Source organism: Notolabrus celidotus, chromosome 7 (assembly GCF_009762535.1).
Source record: "Notolabrus celidotus isolate fNotCel1 chromosome 7, fNotCel1.pri, whole genome shotgun sequence".
In the NCBI taxonomy this organism is placed as follows: Eukaryota; Metazoa; Chordata; class Actinopteri; order Labriformes; family Labridae; genus Notolabrus; species Notolabrus celidotus.
Window position 1 is genome coordinate 12,174,706 of NC_048278.1, and position 21,457 is coordinate 12,196,162.

A 21,457-nucleotide genomic window follows, 5' to 3' on the forward strand; every position below is an offset into this window, starting at 1 on the left:
AGATTGTTACACCACCCTCCAGATGGCCGTAGCTAACTATATTGTAACAGTTGCTCCCCCCTTGAGCTATGACAAACTAATCATAGCTGAAAGACAGTAAACATATCATCACTGATACTCGAGCACAAATCTCAGACACAACATTTCTAGTTTTCCTTGGAGACGGGGAGATTCAATGGTCAGCTCCGTGGTGAGGGACTAAATAATAATTATTTGTTTGCATGGGGGAATAATAGATAATTATTTATGCAATATCACACGAAAGGGAGTTATTTGAAACTGAATATCACCACCGCTGTGATTCAGTTATAAGCACAAGTTTACAACCCAGGTGCTGAAGAGAATCACTGATATTTAGGAGAACATCAAGACGTGGAGTAAAATATTGCTTTTATTCAGAAGTTCAAAAAGCAGCATACACTAATGATGGATGATTTCATTTGTCATTTTCCAGTGAATTAAGAATCTGTTGTTTCATTCAGAGGTATCAGCTAACCATCAGGACTTACACCAGCATCAGTATGTAATATGCGTCATAATACTTGGCTGAGATAGAATGACACAGTAAAAAGTTCCAGTGGAGATGTTCTCTATATCAGCGCTCATGGTATGTTTATGCTGGTTTAATAAGAAAAAGAAAGCGCAAAAAAGGAACTCAACCCTATATTTCCTTTTCATGATATCTATTCATATTCATTTTTGCACAGAAATACAGTTTTGACTAACACTTATCAATGTAACACCATAAATATTATATCCTATGAAAACAAACATGTATTTTATTAATAAAAAATAAAAACACACTTATCATGCATGATTTCATGATTTTTCAACGTGGTAATACTTCCAAATGGCTTCAACATGTAAGAGTAGAGGTTACAGAGAAGAAAAGGTCATGCAGACAGAAATACATCATCTCTCTATAAGCAAAATGATTATATGAATAAGATAAGATAAAATACTACTTTATTCGTCCCACAGCGGGAAATTCATGGAGTTACAGCAACAAGCAAAAAAAGTGTGCAGTCCAAGAATTTCAACAAGAATATATATAGAAAAAAAAACTTGGCCATAATTCTCCTGTCAGCCACCACCTCCACAGGGTCCAGGACTGAGCTGGCTTTTTTTTTTACCAGTTAATTCAGTCTTGCTCTCCTGTATCCTGTCCGCCCACAGCAGGTGAAATCCTTACAATGTGGCGTTCATGCCCGGTGTTAGCTCTGTTAGCATGATGCTACTCCGCATCTACTGTATACAGTTTATATATATATATATATATATATATATATATATATATATATATATATATAAATTGAATATTGCAACCACTCTGTATTTTAAAAAAAATTTGCTGTCAGGGTAATGGTTTTGATGGCACTGAAATTAGTAGTCCTCTGTAGATTTTACTTTTTAAACATTTTTCACATATAATACAAACTAATATTTTGTAATTCATAAATGGTAACCTCTCGCTGGAAGTCTTAAACTGACTTTTGATTCCGACCTGTGGCCCATTGCCCCTTCCCCATGTCAAACCCCACTCTCTCTTCCCAGTTTCCGAGTCTATCCACTGTCCTATCCTCTTAAATAAAAGCTAAAGAGCCAAAGAATAAAGTTAATATGAATTGCATTTCCTATATACAAGCTGCATTTATTTACATAGCCATTTTTTGGATGATTACTATGTTTTATTTCTACTTAAGTCACATCATTCATTTTAGAGAAATGCTGATGTTGTCAGATCTTGTTCCATTCAGAAATCTATCAACCTTTCCAATAAGTTTCATAGAAAATAAGGGCAGATGTTTGTTTTGAAATTTTACTGACACGATTGTACTGGTATGACCTTTTTTTTTTTTTACAAAAATCTGAAACAGCCATGTGTTGTTTGAGAATAAAAATGTGAGTAATAGTGTGAAATAGCAGAGCAAATGACCTCCCTCTGTTTACTCTACTTCGAGTCAGGACGGCATACAAATATTTAGGTGTTGAATAATCACATCTTGAAGAAGTGATTATGCTGATTGCATTGCAGGTTTGAAGAAACCAGAAAACCAGCTTACTCCCAGGACAGAGCGAATGTTTTCTACCCTTGATTTGCAACAAACGGCAAGAAAAACATGGGCTCTTCTAACAATTAATGGTAATATTTAAAGCAATTTATATATTCTGCTATGGGTGGACAGTGAAGACATCCTGAGCCCTTACTACCTTTCCACCAACCTTTCAAACAGCCAGATGTATCTAGAGGACCACTTAACAGGCTGTACATAAAATACGCACATGCCGTTTGGGACAAAAGAAGAAATCAAAATACACGTTAAACAGTTTTTAGCATTAGCAGAGTAGAGGAGGAAAGGCAAGAGAAAACGCAACCAATACTGACACCACCTGAGGGATAACTTTTTGTTGTTAAGTTGAAAGTGTGTTTTGGTTCACAGTAGGAGTGGGATGTCACCGCAGCTCAATTGGCTGGCTTACTCTGACTGTAAAAGGTCACCAGTACAATATGTCGGTAAGGGGGCAGGATTTAGGCTGCATTTCTGTACTTCTTCATAGATTCAATGCGTAGGTATGAATAAGACTTATGAAAATGCTAAATGCCGAGTATGACTGGGAAATTGCTAGCTCTGGAAATAAACCGCAGTGGATCATCAGTAAAAAACTAAATCTTTATCTAATTTTCAATCTGTTGATTGGTATCAGTAGTTCAGGAAAGACTAGTCAAAGCCTGTCCAAGCTCAATTACATACAAAGTACTAACTTATAAATGGACATAAAACTAACACTTTGGTTTTTGCTCTACTTAAATGAATTTTGGCTTGTAATTGAAAAAGCTTTGGAAATGACCTGCTAGGTGGATTGTGTTAGCTTGGCTGGTTCATCAATCTTCAGTTATTTTCAGTTCTTCCAAACTTGGGAATGATGAAGGGTTCCAAGTGGCATCAGTCTTTTTCTCTATATCATCCAGTGAAGGATTGTTGGTTTCATCATCACTATTAAGAAGCTTCTTTTCCTCTAGAGGTTGATCAGATTTGGCATCCGTCTCTGGCTGGCTGCCTGTTCCATTGCTGGGGAAAGGGATGAACTCAGTCGGTGAGCCAGCCTGGAGAGCATCATCTTCCGCTTGATAATCCTCAAGTGTTTTCCTCTTAAAGAAACCCAACTTGTGCAGAAAAATAGAGAACAACAAAGAAAGATCAAGAAACAATTACAGTATTTTAAATTTACTTAAAGTGAACAGCTCTCAATATAAGGTTTGTCTGTATTTGGTATTTGAATAAACTGTTGGACTGTAATTTGAAATAAAACTATTGAATCACCTTAAACATGATGATTGTGAGTATGATCAGAAGCAACAGTCCCAGTCCAGCTCCAGTCAAGATGATCAGGAGTCGATCGGGGGGGATTACAAATTCAGCCCGAACTTCACTGCACTGTTGGCAAGAAACACAGAAAAAATGCTTTAAGAAGCAGGGTTTCAGCTTTTAGTATTTAAAATATGCAAAATTATTTTAAAATGTAAAAGTACCCATTGTACAGTTGGATCTCTGTTTTTCCACAGGCCACTTTCATCAGATTTTTCCTGTTTATGACCATTTCAATTTCATGTTCAATAATAATCATGATCAGTGAAGAATACTGAAAAGCAGGACAAGCAATATATTTCTAAAAATTGCATCACTGTGCTCAACTTACCTCTTGTTTGTAAGGTTTCAGCACATATTTTTGCTTGTTATAATCGACCTGCAGAAAACTTTTGAATTTAACCTCTGCACTGTCTCCAGTATATCTCTTGAAAAAGGCAATATTCTGCAATACAAAGAATGTCAAGTTAAAGACATATTCAGGACTTTAAACTGTGTGTTTGTCCTGTCCTTAGTGTTTGAGTGTGTGTTTTGTTGCCACATACCGATGCTTGTTGTTTGAGATCCTTGAATTGTACATCTCCCGACAACACAAACTCCACAGCGGATTCCTTCTCCAGGATGAAACTGTTGCACCTCAGGATTTTGCAGTATTTTTCTTTGGAGCAATACTGCAACACCACAAAACACATTTGATCAAAGGTATTCATGTATTTATGACACTAGAAGCTTGAAATTGATATTAAGTAGGTTTAACTTACGTCAGATGTCTTGTCTTCAAGGTTGGAGCATTCCGTTTTGTTCTTTAAATAGATGCAATATTATATCAGTATAAGAGATTTGTTGTTCTACACAGAGCAGCATCATGTATACATTTCATTTTTTCATTTGTCAAGTTACCTCCTGGACCAAGACTTGATAGTTTGTCATTTCAAAGTTGTGTTCCAGTTTAGTGGGGAAGAACAAGGACACATTTACAGGGTAGGCCTTCAAACCAGGATTATTTATCTGCAAATACAAAGAGACACATGGACAATTTTAAAAAGAATAGTTTGAAAAATAAAACAACTATTTATTTTTCTTGCCAAGAGTTAGATGATGAAGTTCAAACCAGTCTCATTAGAAAATGTGATCCTGAGAAAGTAAACTATTGAGGACTATTGGTATGAAAAATAAAGAGAAAGGGAAGCATCCTAGAATTCTTTTTAACAACCAGAAGGGGGTGACTCCAACTTTAAACAATTACATCACAGCCTCCTTTTGCTTCAGCATAGGTAATGAAACGCCTTGACTGGGTTAGGGTTAGGGTTGGGGTTAGGGTTACTGGTCACACTTAACATAGTAGGAAGTTGGCCCCAAGACACCAACTAATGTAAGCCAATTGACCTACCAACCAAATGAGTCATGGGTTAAGTTGGACTGAACAGCTCTCAGTACAGGGTTTGTCTGTATTTGGTATTTAAATAAACTGCTTGACTGTAATTTGAAATAAAACAATCAAATCACCTTAAACATGAAGATTGTGATTATCATCAAATGTCAAGGAGCTGAAATGCCTCATTGACATTTGGGTGGACGAACATATTTGTCAGGTGTAAGAGACATTACTCTCAAAAATACAGTTTACAAACTTGTGAATACATGGGCGAGAGGAAGCTTTAACCTGAAGTAAAGGTATAAGACCACCTTGGCAAAAGTAGAGGTTCCAGTGATAAGGACAAAATACCCTGGTTCAATGAGCTAGACTAAAGTATTTGAACTAAACCAGTTGTTGAAGGAGTAGATGCATTTGAGGTGTAAATAAAAAAAAAATAAACCAAAGAAATAAGTGAATAAATAAATTAAGAAACAAAACAAAACAAAACAAGATGGCTTTGGGTAAAATGCTGAATTTAAGTCATCAGATTGTTGTTCCTTAAATGAATGTGACTTCACAGTGGCTGTACCACTTCTAAACACTATGGTTTATGGTTTCAGTGCTGTTCAGCTTCCCCAAAGAAGCCATAAATTACTTAATAGGTAATGAATATAAACTTCATTAGCTAGCATTTCTATGGTCGCACTTTGTATTAAAATCACTTATGTTATCATCTGCTTCACCTTGTATATTGCAACCATTTTTTTTGGTGCAGTATCCTCTGTTGTGAAGTCCAGATAGTTGATGGAGTCTTCTTTCCTGAAAGCACATAGGGTGATTTCAAAGTTGATTGTAATTCAAATCCAAACACATATTTTAACTACAATTACAAAAGGCCAATTTGTCTCAATAAGACCACTTACACAGTCACTGCCATTTTGACTTCAAATTGTACTGGGATGCTTTTGGTCAGGGAATTGGTCCCAGTGGAGTTTGTGTTGTCACTGAGTATATGAAAGCAGTTATTGTGAATATCAAAGATACAAAATGTCATAATGTTAAGCAGTTTTTCTATAACAGAGAAAGGTGTTTGCTTTTGTTCTGTGTGTTGTGGGAGAGGACCTCTACCTATTTCCAGTGATAGTCATCGCAATGGTGTCGTTCCACTCGTAGTTGGTCATGATGAGGAAAGACGAATGAAATGTTGCCTTCACAGAGAAGAGGTGTTAGATTAGATTCACAGAGAAAGACGAAACAAGAGCAGAGATATAAAGGTAAGTTTACAGTTATTGGTTATGAAACTTGACTTCTTTAAATTCAGGAGGTGTCAGGGTGCAGTATGACTCACAACTGACAGGCTGCGATACACGGGGCGGCTGACACCACAGATAGTTTTGTTGAGAACGTCTTTAAGATCATAACAGCTGTGAAGAATGGGTCTGGTCCACTGTTTTCAGAGAAGAACAAGGTGGGATACTTTAGGATAAAAGTCTTTATCTTGTATTCAATTCAAAATAATGGTAAGGTTTTTTAATGACACCATGACATAGTGCTGTAGTATGAAAGAAGAACATTTAAAACACAATGAACAAAGAAAAAGTAGAGAGCCACAAAAATAAAACTTATAAAAGACAAAGTCAATGAACTTTAATGCCATGAAACAAATTAATTCAGTAAAAAGCATTTCCAGAAAAATTAGATTTTAGTTTGAGTTACAGCCCTGATCCCATCAACTTTATAGCTGTATTTCATATAGACTCAATCGCCCTGACTTTCACCTGATAAACAACAGTCATGCTAGATAGACAATGAGCCAAGATAACCCAACAGTAAGTGGAAATAACACGATGTGAAACTGATAAAGTTTTTAGTTCTTTTTTCATTTTTGGCCACAGTTGTAACATTTCTGCTTTGTGTTTCTTTGTTTTTATATCCTGTGTTGCCTTGCTAACTTCTCTGTAAAACTACCCAATAACACCTCACAGCTGGTCCTGAAATACCTGAAACCCAGTCCAGGCTTTAAAAAAAGAAGGGGTATTATGCTCCTTTAAAGGCTTTTTAGTGTCCCTCTTATATGTGTGCGAGAGCAGACTACATTTTTCTACAGCTCACAAAACCCTTTATTTATCTCAGGCTGATATCTTTGAAAACCCTCATTTTAGCCCTTTACTTTATTTGATTGATTTTTAACTCACCTTTGTAAGAGTCATCATGGAGAAGGAGAGGCCTGGAGGATAGTACATTGTAAGGCTGGTGTTGTATGAGTCATCCCCATGATTGGACAGCACTAGTGACACGTTGAAGTAATTGTCTTCTGTCACCAGCAATGTCGGCGTCCTAATAGAAATAAAAAAAAACAAGGTACTTCTTACATGTGGCCATGTAAATTTAATCCTGTAGTTGCTGTGCTTTGTTTGTCAGTAATACGTACATAAAGTTAAAATCCACTTCCAGTTCAGCAATACAGGTGTCATTTCCCCTACATTGCTTTTCAAAGGGAATCTGAAAAAAAAAACCAAAAAAAACAATTTATGTCCCACTTAAAATGAGCTGTCCAGAAATCCTTTAGTAAAAAAATAAGAAAATAAAAATCTGAGCAATCCAAGTTTTTAAACACTCCAGATGATGATGATGGAGTGAAGAGTAACAGGAATGACTTTACAAGCTGATCTTGGCTGTTTGGCCAAACACTCATTTATAGCAGCAGATATGTTAAGATGTATTTCTTACTGACAGGTCTTGAATATTTCCAACTTCAGTAAAAAAGTAATAACAACTTCTTTGACAATTTAATGAGAGAAAAAACAATCAGATAATAAAGCTTTGTTTCTGGCTATCCTATTTGGAGTTGTGTTGAATTTCTTTGGTTAGTGCATCTCAAAACTGAAAACAGTCACTAAAATTGAGTTTGAGAATGTTAGTGACTTCCTAGTGAATTTTAGTAACCACTCTTGTCATTGATAATCTAAATTTATGTTGTAGGTCATGTAGAAGGTATCAGGAAATGAGTGAGACTATTTCAGACTCCTTGTAGTGCTTTTAATAAAAGATGTTCTCTCATCTTTAAGCAGAATTTAATTTGCAACTCTAGTCTGTTTGTCAACAAAACAAAAGATCCAGTTCCTCATAGACACGCCAATACTGTATGTGGAAATGAAACTGTTCACATGAACAAAGAAAATTGTACATGTTGTAAAGTCATGCGACTGTTCATACCTCCACGACAGCCTGTCTTTTGCTGTCCACATTCAGGACAGCACTCGCGCCCTCACTGTCATCTTGGGAAAACTGCAACTTGATGGGGATGGACGAATATGTGTCTTCAACACATTTCTGCAAAATAAACAAAAAGTCATCTGCTTCTTGAAAACGAGAGTTTCATACAGTGCAGGAAAGGGACCCAGAAACAAAAGAGTAAATACCAACAAGTGTACTTGAATACTATCAATGTCTTTGTTAGCATTCAATTAAAAGAGATGAGAATGCATCAGGGTTATAGTTGTACCAGCGAATAGGACCTAAAAGTAGTGCAACATGGACAGGAGTTTTGTTGAGGATCATCAAATTTACAGCAGATTTCCATGCATTGCAACAACACAATCATTTTTTAATGCTAAATCCGGAATTAAGGTGCCAAATATTGGACTCTTTTGAGTCCTAAAAGTTTCCCTGAAACATGTTAAAGCCCAGAGTTGTTAATCATTATTTCTAACTGAGGTAAATGTATATACTATTCCTGCTATATGAAACCTTTCTTAAAGGTACAGTGTGTAGTATTTATTGATATGTAGCAGAAAATAATTGGTTGAAATGGAATATGATATATATGTTTAAATTAGTGTATCAACACCTAAAAAACGTAATTTTGTTTGTGTTAACACAGAATGAGCATTTTATATCTACATAGAAGCAGGTCTCCTTCCACGGAGGCTGCACAGCCATGTTTCTACAGTAGCACGGAAAAGACAAACAAGGATACGTGCTTCTGTATTTAGTGATTGGCTGCATGAAATGCAGAAGAAGAGAGTAGTTATTGTGTCGAAAATAATTTGTACTGATAGACGTTTCTGATGGTAAAAACTTGACAAACGGAGGATCATTCTCATCATACATCACAGGAGCTTCTTGTCCTTGAAGGTTGTTATCGCTGTGTGATGTGATGAGAGGAATGAACAAACAAGGGAGCGTTTGAAACTAGAATTTAGAACTAGATATTGCTGAATATTCCCATTTCTACACACTGCACTTTTAAATAATCTCTATAGGTTAAAATAAAAAATAAGGAACTAACTAGTTAAGGTTTAGAGACTTAGAGACTATTAAATTTTCATACTGGCATGTAGATGGAGTAGTTGAAGCAGGTGTCTTTATCCATGAGCTCATAGGTTGAGGTAACATTCCTGGCTTTCCTGTCAAGTTGACTGAAGAAACCTCTGGTTTTTTGTCTCATTGGATCCACATCAAGCGTGTATGAGATGTTCAGTCCAGAGCTCAATGCTGCTGCAAAAGCATACGGCAGGATTCAAACATACTGATGGTGTTTATAAATGCTCCTGAAAATAAATTATTGGGTGTCCTTACCTGCTTTGCTCTTTGTTGTTTCCATCTTTTTAAAACAGGCTGTGAGGGTAACCATTGGTAAAATTTCATCTTGGTTGCCCAGGCAGTCAATTTTGTCCTTACTGATCTCCTCAGGGTAAAAGGATAGTCTTGCTATGACATTAAAGACAGGCCTGGATCTGAAAGACATTGATCAAATTGATTAAAAAGTATTATTGTCTTTGAGAATGTCTTTTTGAATTGATAGTTGTTTATAACTGCATAAGGTATGTACAAACAAGGCATCAGCTCACTATTTGACCTCTCTTCACAACCTTTATTTGACACAGCCATGATCATTGTATTTAGTTAAACCTGAGCTAATTCTTCTTTTTTTCCCCAACACTGTATACAAACGAGTGTAGTCATTCAGTTGAAAGACATATCTTTGTGTAGTGTACCTTAAAACAACAGCCATGCCCTGTGATCCCACCACAATATCTGGCAGTTCGTCCTCTCCGAGGTCAATGTTCCCAACAATAGCCTGTCCAAAGAATCTCAGCTCAGGCTTTATTTTCTGCCCTAGGATTCTCTGCAATAACAAAGATTTGACAATTTAATCCATGCATGATTTCTCAGGATGAGACAGATAGAGTTCAAAGGTAACACTTCACAATAATGGTACGTTTTTGTTTTTCTAGAGAATTAATGCTTAATTCAGGTTGAAATAATGCATGACTCATGATGAATTTCTGTGTGAATATCTAAGGGATGCACTATTATTTCCTGTTGTTCACCAACTAATGATCACTATGACTTTATGTAATGACAACTTGTTTAACACATCATTAGTTAAGGTGTTAATTAACAGTTACTTCATACATCAAGCCATGTATGATCGCAATTGCTGGACATACAAGGTTTTTTTTTAAGACTATACATGTAAATAGCGTCTCAGATGCTTTACTTTGTTTTCAGAAAACTCATTTGTTTTTGCACTTTTCTCAACGCCACATGTTCTTCTACTGCAGTGCACTAATTAGTGAAGCACTAAATTCACAGAGAGAGCAGATCTAGACAGATCCCACAATTCCACCATCAGCAAACATTTGTCAGAAAGGAAAAACTTCATCAGGCTAACTAGTTTGTATCCATATAAATCAAGAAAAAGACATGTCATGGTCCAGGTTTACTCTATCTCACCTGGCTGAAACTGCTGCGGATCCCTTTGTGTCTGTCACCGAGATAGATGTACACCGCCCCCCTGTTTTCATCCTCCAGGGGAGCTCCAACAGCAACATCACGAAGTCCATCTCCATTCAGGTCTGCAAGACTAGAAATGGTGGTACCAAATCTCCCCATGGATGGTGCAGTAACAACCAGTACCTTTATCAGTTTCCTCTGAAATGTTAACATATGTTCTGCGATTAAGAAAATAAACATACAGTATACTGTATATATATATATTACCTATTTCCAAGTTCACCTCATTACATTTCAAACACAGAATCTGAGCCCACCTCATCAGTCAGAGTGTAGACGTAGATCTGGCCTTCTTTCTTTTCCTGAGGCTTGTAAAACAAAGGAGCTCCAACCAGTAAGAAATCAGTGTCATCATCTGAGTTGATATCTACTGAGCACAGCTCTGCACCAAAGTAGGAACCAAACTAAAGAAACAAAGTTGAAATTATTTCAGTTAGAAAAGGATGCACTACATTTTAGAACAAAAAAAATACATTCAGGCAAAAGCTTCAGACACACACTGCTTTTGTCTTCTAGCAAACCTTGGTGCCCTGCAAGGGAGTTCTTTGGTTTCCTCTCTCACTGCGGTTACTTCAGTCTGTGCACACTGCCACTAAAGTGCTATATGTAGCTCTATTCCGTTACACAATTTCCATCTCCAAATGGAATTTAAATGTATGAATACAATCTAGTTTCGTGATAAAATGTTGCCTTTATTCACCATATTTACATTTTTTCTTAAAAATGCAAAAAAAAAGGATCCCTTATTGGGGAGATCATTCAATGCTGGTCTTGTTTTTACACTAGCTCTGCCTCTTCAGCTTTAACCACTCTTCTGTACTATATCTAACCATGTTTTTTTTGTCTGATCAAACTTTTTATGTAACATCAACATCCTGGAGAAACAAAATGTAATCTTTCTGTACAAAGGAATACGGTTCAAATGACAAGAAAGATGACTTGACTTGAAGAGGTCAACTTGATTTTTGAATTGCATAATCTGTAAACTCTTCCACCTTCCATTTTTATGCTAACCATCGCTTCTCTGTACTTTCAGAAGTATTTTACATGGCCCAGAACATATTATTTGAGTGGTAACAGGGAGTAAACCAGTGACTTCATTCTACTGCCATCTACATTTTTTAGAGAAAAAAACTCTGCACATTTAGTTCTATGCTGACTTTTGTTGAAAGCATGACTGATAGATTTTTTATCTTGCAGCAGGTATGAAGGTGAGTCATTTTTTGTTTCCTGTTTCCTACAGGAAAAAGCAAATCTGCCCCATGACGTTCTCTTGATGTTTAAGTTCTAACTACATCTATAAGCAGTGATATACACCCGCTCTGATGTCGATAAAGGCTGTTGATAATTTGTGATGACAGATGGAGCATTCAACAACAAGAACAGCACCCATGAAGAAGACAATAAGGAAGATGTAACTTTTCAATTAAGACTGATAAAGCAAGTGAATTTCCTGACACAGTTACCAACCTGGTCTCCGTCTTCTCTGTGCGCTGCAGTCCACTTCTTTTCATTCTGAATGAAAAGCACAACCTGTCCTGTGTGCAGAAACCTTGGTGCCCAGTGAAATACAGAGGAGCCTATTCCTCTCCCCAACAGAAACAGAGTACCTGTAACAGTCAGACATGTGATGATGTACTTAGTCGTCACTCAAGCCACTAATTAACATATTTTCTGAAATATGCATCACATCTATTAAATATATATCCATTACAAAGCTGCTTTGAATGTATCATCTAAACTGAAAAATATAAGTAACTGGGGCAATATCTCGGATACAATATCACATCAGCATAGAAAATCAGCATTTAAGCAAAGTGAAAATATTTTTTAAAGAGAGAATGATAGGAATATAGCCCCCCCAGAAATAATGATCTTGTTTTTTTTTTTACCCATGTAAGAGTCCATCAGCATGTGAGGATCTTCTATTTGTGTTGTATTTGGTCCGTGAAGCTCTTGAAGAGAACCACTCCAGGTGTTTGTTCCCACTGAACCAAGAATCAAAGTGTCCTGGAGACAGAGATGTGGAACACAAATCAAAGCACACAGAGGAAAGGAGCTGCCAACACTTGTGTATTGTATAAAACATTGGTTACACATTTCAACATGACTGCCTGTTGTCCAACTGTGGCTGTGGCTTCGTTGGTCGCTTGAGGTGTTACAGAAATCAGTGAATTGTGTGAAATCCACCTGTGCATTTTATTTGGTACCCGTTAATATTTTGAATAATTTCAATATATTTCAATTTAAGTCTGCCTCATTTTCTTATTGGATTACATTCGTGTTAATTTTTTTTGGAAAGCATGAGTCAGGAACCAGTGCAAAAGTGACATAAAGGGTTGGCTTCTTCACTGTGATAATGGACTACAGGTCTGTTTTGACTTGACTCACCTTGTAATAAACTGCACTGAATCCACTCTGTGACATTTCATTTGTCATGTTTCCTGCCCGAGCCACTTTGGAGCCTACATATAAAAACAGAAGTGTTTAGTGTTGTAAGTACAGAAGCACACCAGCATGATGAAATAATTTTTTTTTAATCTCATTGTAAAAATGATGAGAAGACAAAACTGCATATCACCTTCCAAGTTAAAAACCTTCTTTTGCAAGTTCTCCAGTACTCCTGCGAGTCCGTCGTAGTTCTCAATTTTGAAGGCGTTTTTGTCTTTTGGTTCTGAAGCAATGGCCCTGAATTTGTCCAGTTCAGCTTTTTTCACCTGAAACCAAAAGCTGTTTAAGATTATGCCCTCAAGTCTGGTGCGGACAAAATAAACGCAGCATTTTTAGGCAACGCTGACTTAAAGCTGAAAATGGGTCAAGTTGTTCAACATATGTATTAGCTGTAATGAAAATGTCACCATTTTAATTAGAGTTTTACTTAAGGATAAAGTATGTGAAATGATCACATGCTGGTGAATCATGTCCTAACTATTGTTTTTGTGTCTCACAAGTATAATAATAATAATAATAATAATAATAATAATAATAATAATAATAATAATAATAATAATAATAATTTTATTTGTAGAGCACTGTTCAAAACCAAGTTACCAAGTGCTTTACATGGGCAGCAAAATAAAACAGGCAGTTAATAAAAAAAAAACACAATTCAAGATAAAGAAATTAACATTTTAAAAGACATAACATTCCCCTAAAAGAACTCTAAAGGATTACAATTATTTTAAAATATATTTCTTAAGATGGTTAAAATACAATAAAATAAAATTCAGATAAAATCCGGGAAGGCAGCTGCGATAAAAGTATGTTTTCAGAAGGGATTTAAAAGAGCTCACTGACTCAGCAGACCTGATCTTCTCGGGCAGATGGTTCCAGAGTGTCGGACCCCTCACTGCGAATTTTTCATTTTTGTAACTGAAATGCACAATAAACCTCTGCCCGAGGATCGGCTTGTAGGGTGTTAAAAGGTCTGCTATAAAGCTTGGAGTAAGTCCACGTAGAGCTTTAAAAGTAATCAGTAAAATCTCAAAATCATTTCTAAAACATACAGGAAGCCAGTGCAAGGAAGCTAAAACTGGAGAGATATGGTCATATTTGTTGGTTCTGGTTAAAACCCTGGCAGCTGAGTTCTGTTCAGTCTGGAGATGATTAAGGGATTTGTTGTTCAGGCTGCTAAAAAGACTGTTAAAGTAGTTCAGGCGTGATGAGATAAAAGCATGTAAAATCGTCTCTGTGTCTTTAAAAGTTAAAATGGACCGAATTTTAGAAATATTTCTGAGGTGGTGAAAACACGACTTTACAAGTTTTGTGTTATAATGCTTGAAATTCAAACTGCTGTCAAACCAGACGCCAGATTCTTTGCAGCATGTAACTGTATGTCATCTGCATAGTGGTGAACAGAACAGCCAAATTGGCTGATTCCTGAGTTATACCGTATGTGATTGTTCACAGCAAAGTCACACAGCCTTCTGTAAAACAGTCCTAAAATATTTCATAAATGCAGATGAACATCGACAGTGTTTCCTTTTTATGTGCATGTGTCCTGTTACACAACTTCAGTTTCAAAACTGAACAACTCCTCACAGGAGCTTTAGGGTGATGAAATGAATTGAGCCACAAGGACTTTATCATGAGACAAATAAGAGGGATAAATGTGACACGTTGCATCAACTCACAGCTTACCCCAATGACAAAGCGAATGATGTTTTTGTCATCATATTTCTTAATAACCCTATGTCTATCTGTGTCGCTGGGATCTCCATCAGTGATTAGCACCAGGACTTGAGTTGAGTCAGGTGAGGCACCCGAGTCTGGGTTTCAAAGATCTCTTCCCTGAAAAAAAAGTTTGAAAAGTTTTGTTTCAAGTTCAAAATGAATGTGATCCTTCAGTATACTATGACAGTGTTTTAATGGAGTATCAATTCCTTACAACATCTGCTACTCTGCTTTTCAGTTGATCAGGTGCATGATAACCAACTGTGTGATGAAACTGAACTTACAACACAAATTTGAGTGCTTTGTGCGTGTTGGTCAGAGTCTTCAAATGACCCTCCTTTTCAAGTTTATCCAGGGCAGTGCCAGCTCTGAAGTCCTTAAAGTTAAAAACTTTCCTGTAGTTTGAGGAGAACTGAACTGCTGCAAACTGAGAAAAGAGAAGAAAAACAGACAGCAGGAAATGGCATTCATAAAAAATCCTGTTGATATAATTTGCAAAAGAAAACGTCCGTTAATGCTGTAGTATTGATTGGTTACCATAACTGATGTGCTCGTGAGGGTTTTCATTATATCCATTATGAACAATTTATTTTTGTTGAACTCTTCTTCAGTCATACTTGCAGATCCATCAAAAAGAACACAAGGTCCACAGTCTTTTCTGTGCACTCTGAAAAAAAACATTACATTTGCAAAGATTGTGCAGTTTGGACGCGATGTTACTACCACAGAGCTTGAGGCATTTAAACAGTGCTTTCCTTACCTTGAAAAAACAGGTTTGAATGAGGATAATTCCTGAAGTTGATTTGTAAACATGTAACACACACTGTTCAGGTAGGAGTTCTCATCACATTCATGGCCCACACTTGGACTGCAAACCTTAAAAAAGGAAAGAGACTTTTGTTTTGCAAAGAAATATCACAATTAGTTTTTTTTTATTATTTTCCAGTCATTTATTTGTGATTTTCTTACAGTGAAATGGGAGCTTGTTGAATCCTCAGCTATCGACAGGCCAAAGTGTTTGACTGGTACTGTTGCATTCGCAGTGAAATGTCTAAACAGGATAATTTCATCAGTGTTTCATAAATTCACAATTATGTTTCCATTTCATATTTTTTATTCTGCAATGCAAAAGAAGATATTTTTTGTGATTCTAATACTTGAATGTATGGTAAAGTACATTTATGTACCTCTAGGGTTGAAGCAATTTGTGGTTTGGTGTTGGTCAGGTTTGCAAATTCCCCCAGATCCATTTAGCTGTAGAGGTGCAGTCACGATTATCCTGTGGATGACATCAACAGCCATAATAAGTAAGGGACAAGCTATGGTTGGCATGGTTATGCATAAAACCCCCCTGAAAGGATGGTTCAAGACACCAACACCAACACAAGAAAATGCTGTTGGTCTAAAAGATGATGTTACTGATTGAAAATAATTTACACATTGAAAAAGAAAAATTCCCCCAGATTTGACAGTCAGGAGCTCTTCATTCAGGGCAAAGTCAAAACCATTAGCATTTTCTCTTTTCTTCTCTTCATTTTTAACAGATGCAGAAAATAACAGAGGCATCTGTCAGTATAAAGTCCTCTTCCCCATAGCTTTTCTGATGGCTTCGTTTCTGCACTCCACCAGTATTGTAACACTGCCAAAGCCCATACCATGTTGTGGTTTGTGTCTGTGTTGTTCAGTTTGATTGACGCCTCTGAAGCACCCTTTTGTTTTTTATTTTGTGCTCACCAAATAAATCAAGAGTAATATTGAAAATATCCTCCATGTTATCTCCATGATTTCTAATGTTTTTTGCCACACTGTCAACCGAAAGAATTGTTTTTATGGGGTTTAGACCAAGCAAAATCAAGTATTTAACACATGATTAGTAAGAGAGCCGGTGATTAAGGATATTAAACCATTCCAGTTTCAGGTCTCAGTAAAAAGCACCAATAGACAACTAGAGAACTTTTTTGTTGCATGCAGGATGTTAATCTTTTGATTCTGTCACAGGAAGATTATTCACAGGATGTGAGAAAATGTAGTGAGTAAGTTATGAAACCACACAGACTTGCCGTCTGCATTACAGGCTCAGATGGACAAAACTTCTTTTGTCCTTTATCTTCACATTTAAGTTACATTCAAACTGAAAACATGCATGGCATGATGGAAATGTATCACTGTACCTGGATGACAAATAAGAACAACAGTACATCAGTACTGAAATCAACCAAACCACAAGACATAAACTCACCCTTTGTTGTGCCAGACATGAACTGAAGCACTTTGTATCCAAGAAATCATTTTTTTCTCCGGCATGAACATCAGGGTTGTTCGTGTCAATGTTGAAGGCCAGAGAGATGGGGAGGGCTGCAGTTTTTGAGAAAAGAAGACAAACTTAAGTTTTATGTGCAAAATTGTGTTCTTAAAAAATACAGAATCTGAACAATATAAAAAAATACTACTCTATTCACCAAAATGTAAAAAGTAATATCTCAGCCCTTACATCTGTCTTGTATCTAATCAAACTATCACATTTTTTCACTAAGTTGATAATTAGGACTTCTTTGATTGAACAACTGTTTGTCTTTGCTCTGCACAACTCAACTTCACACATGTAACATAATATACTATTTGCAGAAATACAAGGACAAAAATCTAAAAAGTTCATGTGAAAAAAGTGAGTAATTTGGGTGTGTAAGGATAGTTCTGCTTTTACAAATGTCAGTTCAACACATCAAGTTTCTCCTGCTTTATGTTTAAATTGAGACAAGCTGTATTATCTTCTTTACTCTATAACTTGCTTTATTACTGGCAAAATGACACATAACATGACTAACAGTAAACAAAATTACAGATTACCTCACAACAACAATAACTACAACTACAACACACGCAGAAAGAAAAAGAAAACGCAAGACAAGAGTGGAGGCAAGACAAAAATAAGAACACAAAGTTCATTCAATTTTAAACATTCATGGTGCCTGAATTACATTTCTAGTGTTGAGTGTATCCACTAGTGGTGCAACGGATCACCGTTGAATCCGTGATCCGTTGGGATGCCTCTCCACGGTTCGGCACGGACGTAGTCCGCGGATCGGTTGATTAAAAAAGTTGCGCGTGTTCACGTGATGACCGCATGTTCAATCCACTCTCACTCGTCAAGCGCAGCGGTAGTCGTGGTAAGTGAAGGAGCAGAGGAACTTAAAAACCCTCCTGCATCTTGTAAGTCACATGTATGGGAGCATTTTGGGTTTCCCTGTGAAATACAGTGAATGCTGAATGTGCTTGAGCCACGTTGCGCACCCACTAGACCAGAGGCCGTCAATACGCGGCCCGCGGACCGCATCCGGCCGCCTATTTGTGGTCGCCGAACTATTCCTTCACTCTGTGTTTTGGTCGGGTCACCGCGTGTTTACTGGGACTTGTCTCCATGTCAACGATACGCAGACAGGCTGTTACTGGGTCACTTAGAGTCCAATGCTGCGAGTACAATTTTTAACTTTCACTTTCGTGTATAGAGCAGTTCGCATATTGGCACTTTGCCAGCTGTAGGACCCTAGAATCAAACGGTGTGTTCCAAGTTTGCAGCTCAAAGAAAAGTGGACGGTGAAAATCAGCGATTGAAAGAAGAATAGAGTGACATTTTAGAAGTTCCTCTGCTCCTTCACTTGCCATGCCATGAAATGCAGTGAATAAGGCAGGACTGGGCCCACAGATAGGGTGCTTTGCACATGCAGTACATTTTGAGTTGAATGTTGTTTTTATTTAATGGGCAAAGTGTTTTACAAAATAAATGGAGGGACAAAGTTATATTTTCTTGTCTTCTTTTTATTTTTTATTTTTTTTGCTGAGCCGAAAAATGATCCGATCCGTGACTCAAAACCGTGATCTGATCCGAACCGTGAGTTTTTTGTGAGTTTTTTTTAAATACTCTAACCAGCCTATTTTATTATGGCCTTTTATTATAAGGAGACAGTTTTTTTCAGACTACTAATGTGTGCATTTAATTGACTTACCAATTTAACGTGTCGCTAGTGATCAACAGAAGTACTAGTTATTTTAATGATTTTTTATATTTCATATTTCTTGGCCTGAAATGTTGATCACATTTTTTGTCTAAGCTGTAGCACAGCCATCCGCCACTAGCCATGGCTGTTAATTGCTTCTGCCACAATGCTATTGAAATGCCACAACATATAAACACATTAATACCTTTGATGACATGTTGACAAGCAGATGACAAAAGGCCTCTCGTTGGACAAAGCAGTCAAGCAGTATTTTGATCTGGCTGGTGCTAGCGTTAACTGCATTCAGAAAACCAAGACTCTGTGATACTGTATTTTTTTCCATGCTTAAGAAGCTGTGCTATATTTCTGAGTGTTTTCTTACATTTAGACTAGCTGGCTAGTGAGAATAACATTTTCTGTTCAAACAAGAAATTAGGAAATTAGTCACTTACACTGTAAATAATAAAAGAGTACCTTACCCGTAAAGCACTGCATTTCTATAGCATGTCATTTTATGGAATCTGGATGGAGTTTAAGATTTGATTCAAACCAGAAGCAGAAATTTTTTTTTTATGCCTTTAGACATATTCTTGTCAAAACTCGCTCAATGCAACTCGATTACCTGCAATTCAGTGAAGGGTTAGAGTGTGTTAAGCTAATATGCAATAGAGAACTCTTGTCACTGGGCAGAGATGAGGAGCACTGCAAAGAAGTTGAGTCATAATCATTTTTTAAAGTTGTAGTCTGCAGTCAAATGCTGACTTAAATGACAACACATGGAACTCACAATGCAATGCTCTCTCTGGAGAAACTCAGGGTATAAAAATTGCATATAACTATTTTCACACATGCAGTAACACTTTTCAGCACTCAGATAACAACTCTGATGAGTAAAATAGGAGTTTCCCCTCTATGTGCAAGGCAGAAAACCCCCAATGTATTACATTTAATCCACTTAAATCAGCAATGATCCTGTCGACAACTTTTATGTTTAACTTTGACTGATTCTGTATTTACATTTTATTTTGATAAACGTGTTATTAAAGGTAATTCATTTGTATCATGTATTTTTGTCTAATTTTAAACAGTACATCAATAACTAAACATTGGCCTATTAGAGGTTTTTGTCATGGCTATAAATTACAGAGAATTATCACTAAATATTGCTGTGCCTGTCACCTCTATGTAGCACTATAGCATCACCCAGTTCATAGTTTTGGGTCATTGACCCTCAGGTTCATTATTTTGGGTGACTTTCACTGATGTTGTCAGTGTTGTTTTCAGCCATATCATACAGTTTCCTCCAATAAACATTCTGAAAAGCCATAACCCACCACTGAGGACTCCCGGTATCAAACATTGAAGAAGAAGCAACTAGATTTCAATATTAAGATTTTTAAGCAGCTTTAGAGACCGACATTTCCCTCAGCATTGATGGTAACTAAAAGAGGAAAAAGGAGAGTGAGCTTTGTACTTGCTAGAGTGAATGTTGCCCTGTATTTGCTGGATGTGGCAAGGGATACCTAGATTTAAAAAAAAAAACAACCGCTGCCACTTCACTTGTGTTGTATTCACAAACCATTGCGCTGCCCCAAATAGCCTAAAAAAAGTAGTACACAAAAAGTTGCAGTCTGCCAGTCACTTTTTGACACTTTGGCACTCGCATTGATTGTTAAAGAGAGAAAAAAAATCTGTGCTGGTTTTGACAGTAATAAAAGTTTCATCTTAAAATTACAATGCAGAAAAAAGGAAGTTTGTACCACTCAGAAAAAAAGTTACACTGAAAATCAAAGGTTTGTTCCCCTTCAAAAAAGCATGTTCTGGGAAGACCTTTCATTTTCTATCGTTGCGATTAGTTCTGTAAAAATGTGCTGCAATGAAACTTGCTTTTACAGATTCAAAAGTCTGAAAGTGAAGCAACATAAATCAGTCAAAGCATGCAAATTTGTGGTCGCGCACCCCTATTTCAGGTCACAGATAGATTTCACACACTTTTGCATTCAGCACAGTTCCTGAACAGTAAATTGAGGGTTACCACCTACAATGCACAATTAAATTACAAAATGATAACAATTTAGAAAATGAGAAGCACTATTTTGAACAAAAATAATTAAACACATTTTTCATCTCTCAAGGATTTTGCATTATTTCTCGTTAATATCATTCCAGCAAAAGATCTCCATCATACATTTTTTGGAGATTGTGTCTCATATTTGACTCAAATAAACAAAAAAGATAGTACTTACCAAAAGCTACTAAGTAGCCGAGCAGGAAGATGTGACCCTGCATCTTTCACATCACTCTTCTCTATGCCAAAAGATCTGCTGCTGAAACCTGCTGTGATGTTTTTTGTGCAATACTTCCTGTGTGTTCTCTTACATTTAGGCGTTTCCGCAACAGGTGGTTGTGACACTTCTGCTCTTACAGCAATGCTCTCAGCAAATAATGTTTGTCCCTGATGCTTCTCCTTTTATTGTATAATTCCTAAACATTTATTTTTTTGCCGTTTTTGAACAATATTTTTTTCAAAAAGTGACACAGAATGAAGAAAGTTTGGGCTATTGAAAGCTATTTCCAGCCCACTTTCAGAACACGTAAATAAACACAATTTTTTTTTGACTTTTTTGTGTTTATTTTGTATTGAATAAGATAAACAATTTGATGTTAGATCCATCTATACTCAATCTTAAGTATAGTTTAGTTATAGTTATGTCAGTTTTAAAGCACTTCTTTTGTGTAAGATTTCCAAAAAAATTAAAGGT

The 21,457-nt window shown here is 36.6% G+C and overlaps 1 protein-coding gene across 1 annotated transcript; it reads right to left on the reverse strand.

Annotated features, from left to right (window-relative positions):
• Positions 1 to 1,847: 1,847 nt before the first annotated feature.
• On the reverse strand, positions 1,848 to 20,999 carry zmp:0000001082 (integrin alpha-M). Its single transcript, XM_034688651.1, is given in 35 exon segments — positions 1,848 to 3,166; positions 3,324 to 3,437; positions 3,533 to 3,586; positions 3,700 to 3,813; positions 3,914 to 4,039; positions 4,130 to 4,171; positions 4,269 to 4,376; positions 5,469 to 5,544; positions 5,649 to 5,729; positions 5,854 to 5,933; positions 6,074 to 6,172; positions 6,921 to 7,062; positions 7,157 to 7,227; positions 7,942 to 8,058; positions 9,059 to 9,225; positions 9,307 to 9,464; positions 9,726 to 9,856; positions 10,468 to 10,665; positions 10,785 to 10,931; positions 11,998 to 12,086; positions 12,089 to 12,109; positions 12,112 to 12,138; positions 12,420 to 12,537; positions 12,919 to 12,992; positions 13,109 to 13,244; positions 14,668 to 14,804; positions 14,807 to 14,817; positions 14,985 to 15,127; positions 15,238 to 15,367; positions 15,461 to 15,576; positions 15,670 to 15,751; positions 15,878 to 15,979; positions 16,936 to 16,981; positions 16,984 to 17,055; positions 20,942 to 20,999. Coding segments are annotated over 35 exon segments (3,654 nt in total). The 5' UTR covers positions 20,985 to 20,999; the 3' UTR covers positions 1,848 to 2,884.
• Between the last annotated feature and the right edge of the window lie 458 nt (positions 21,000 to 21,457).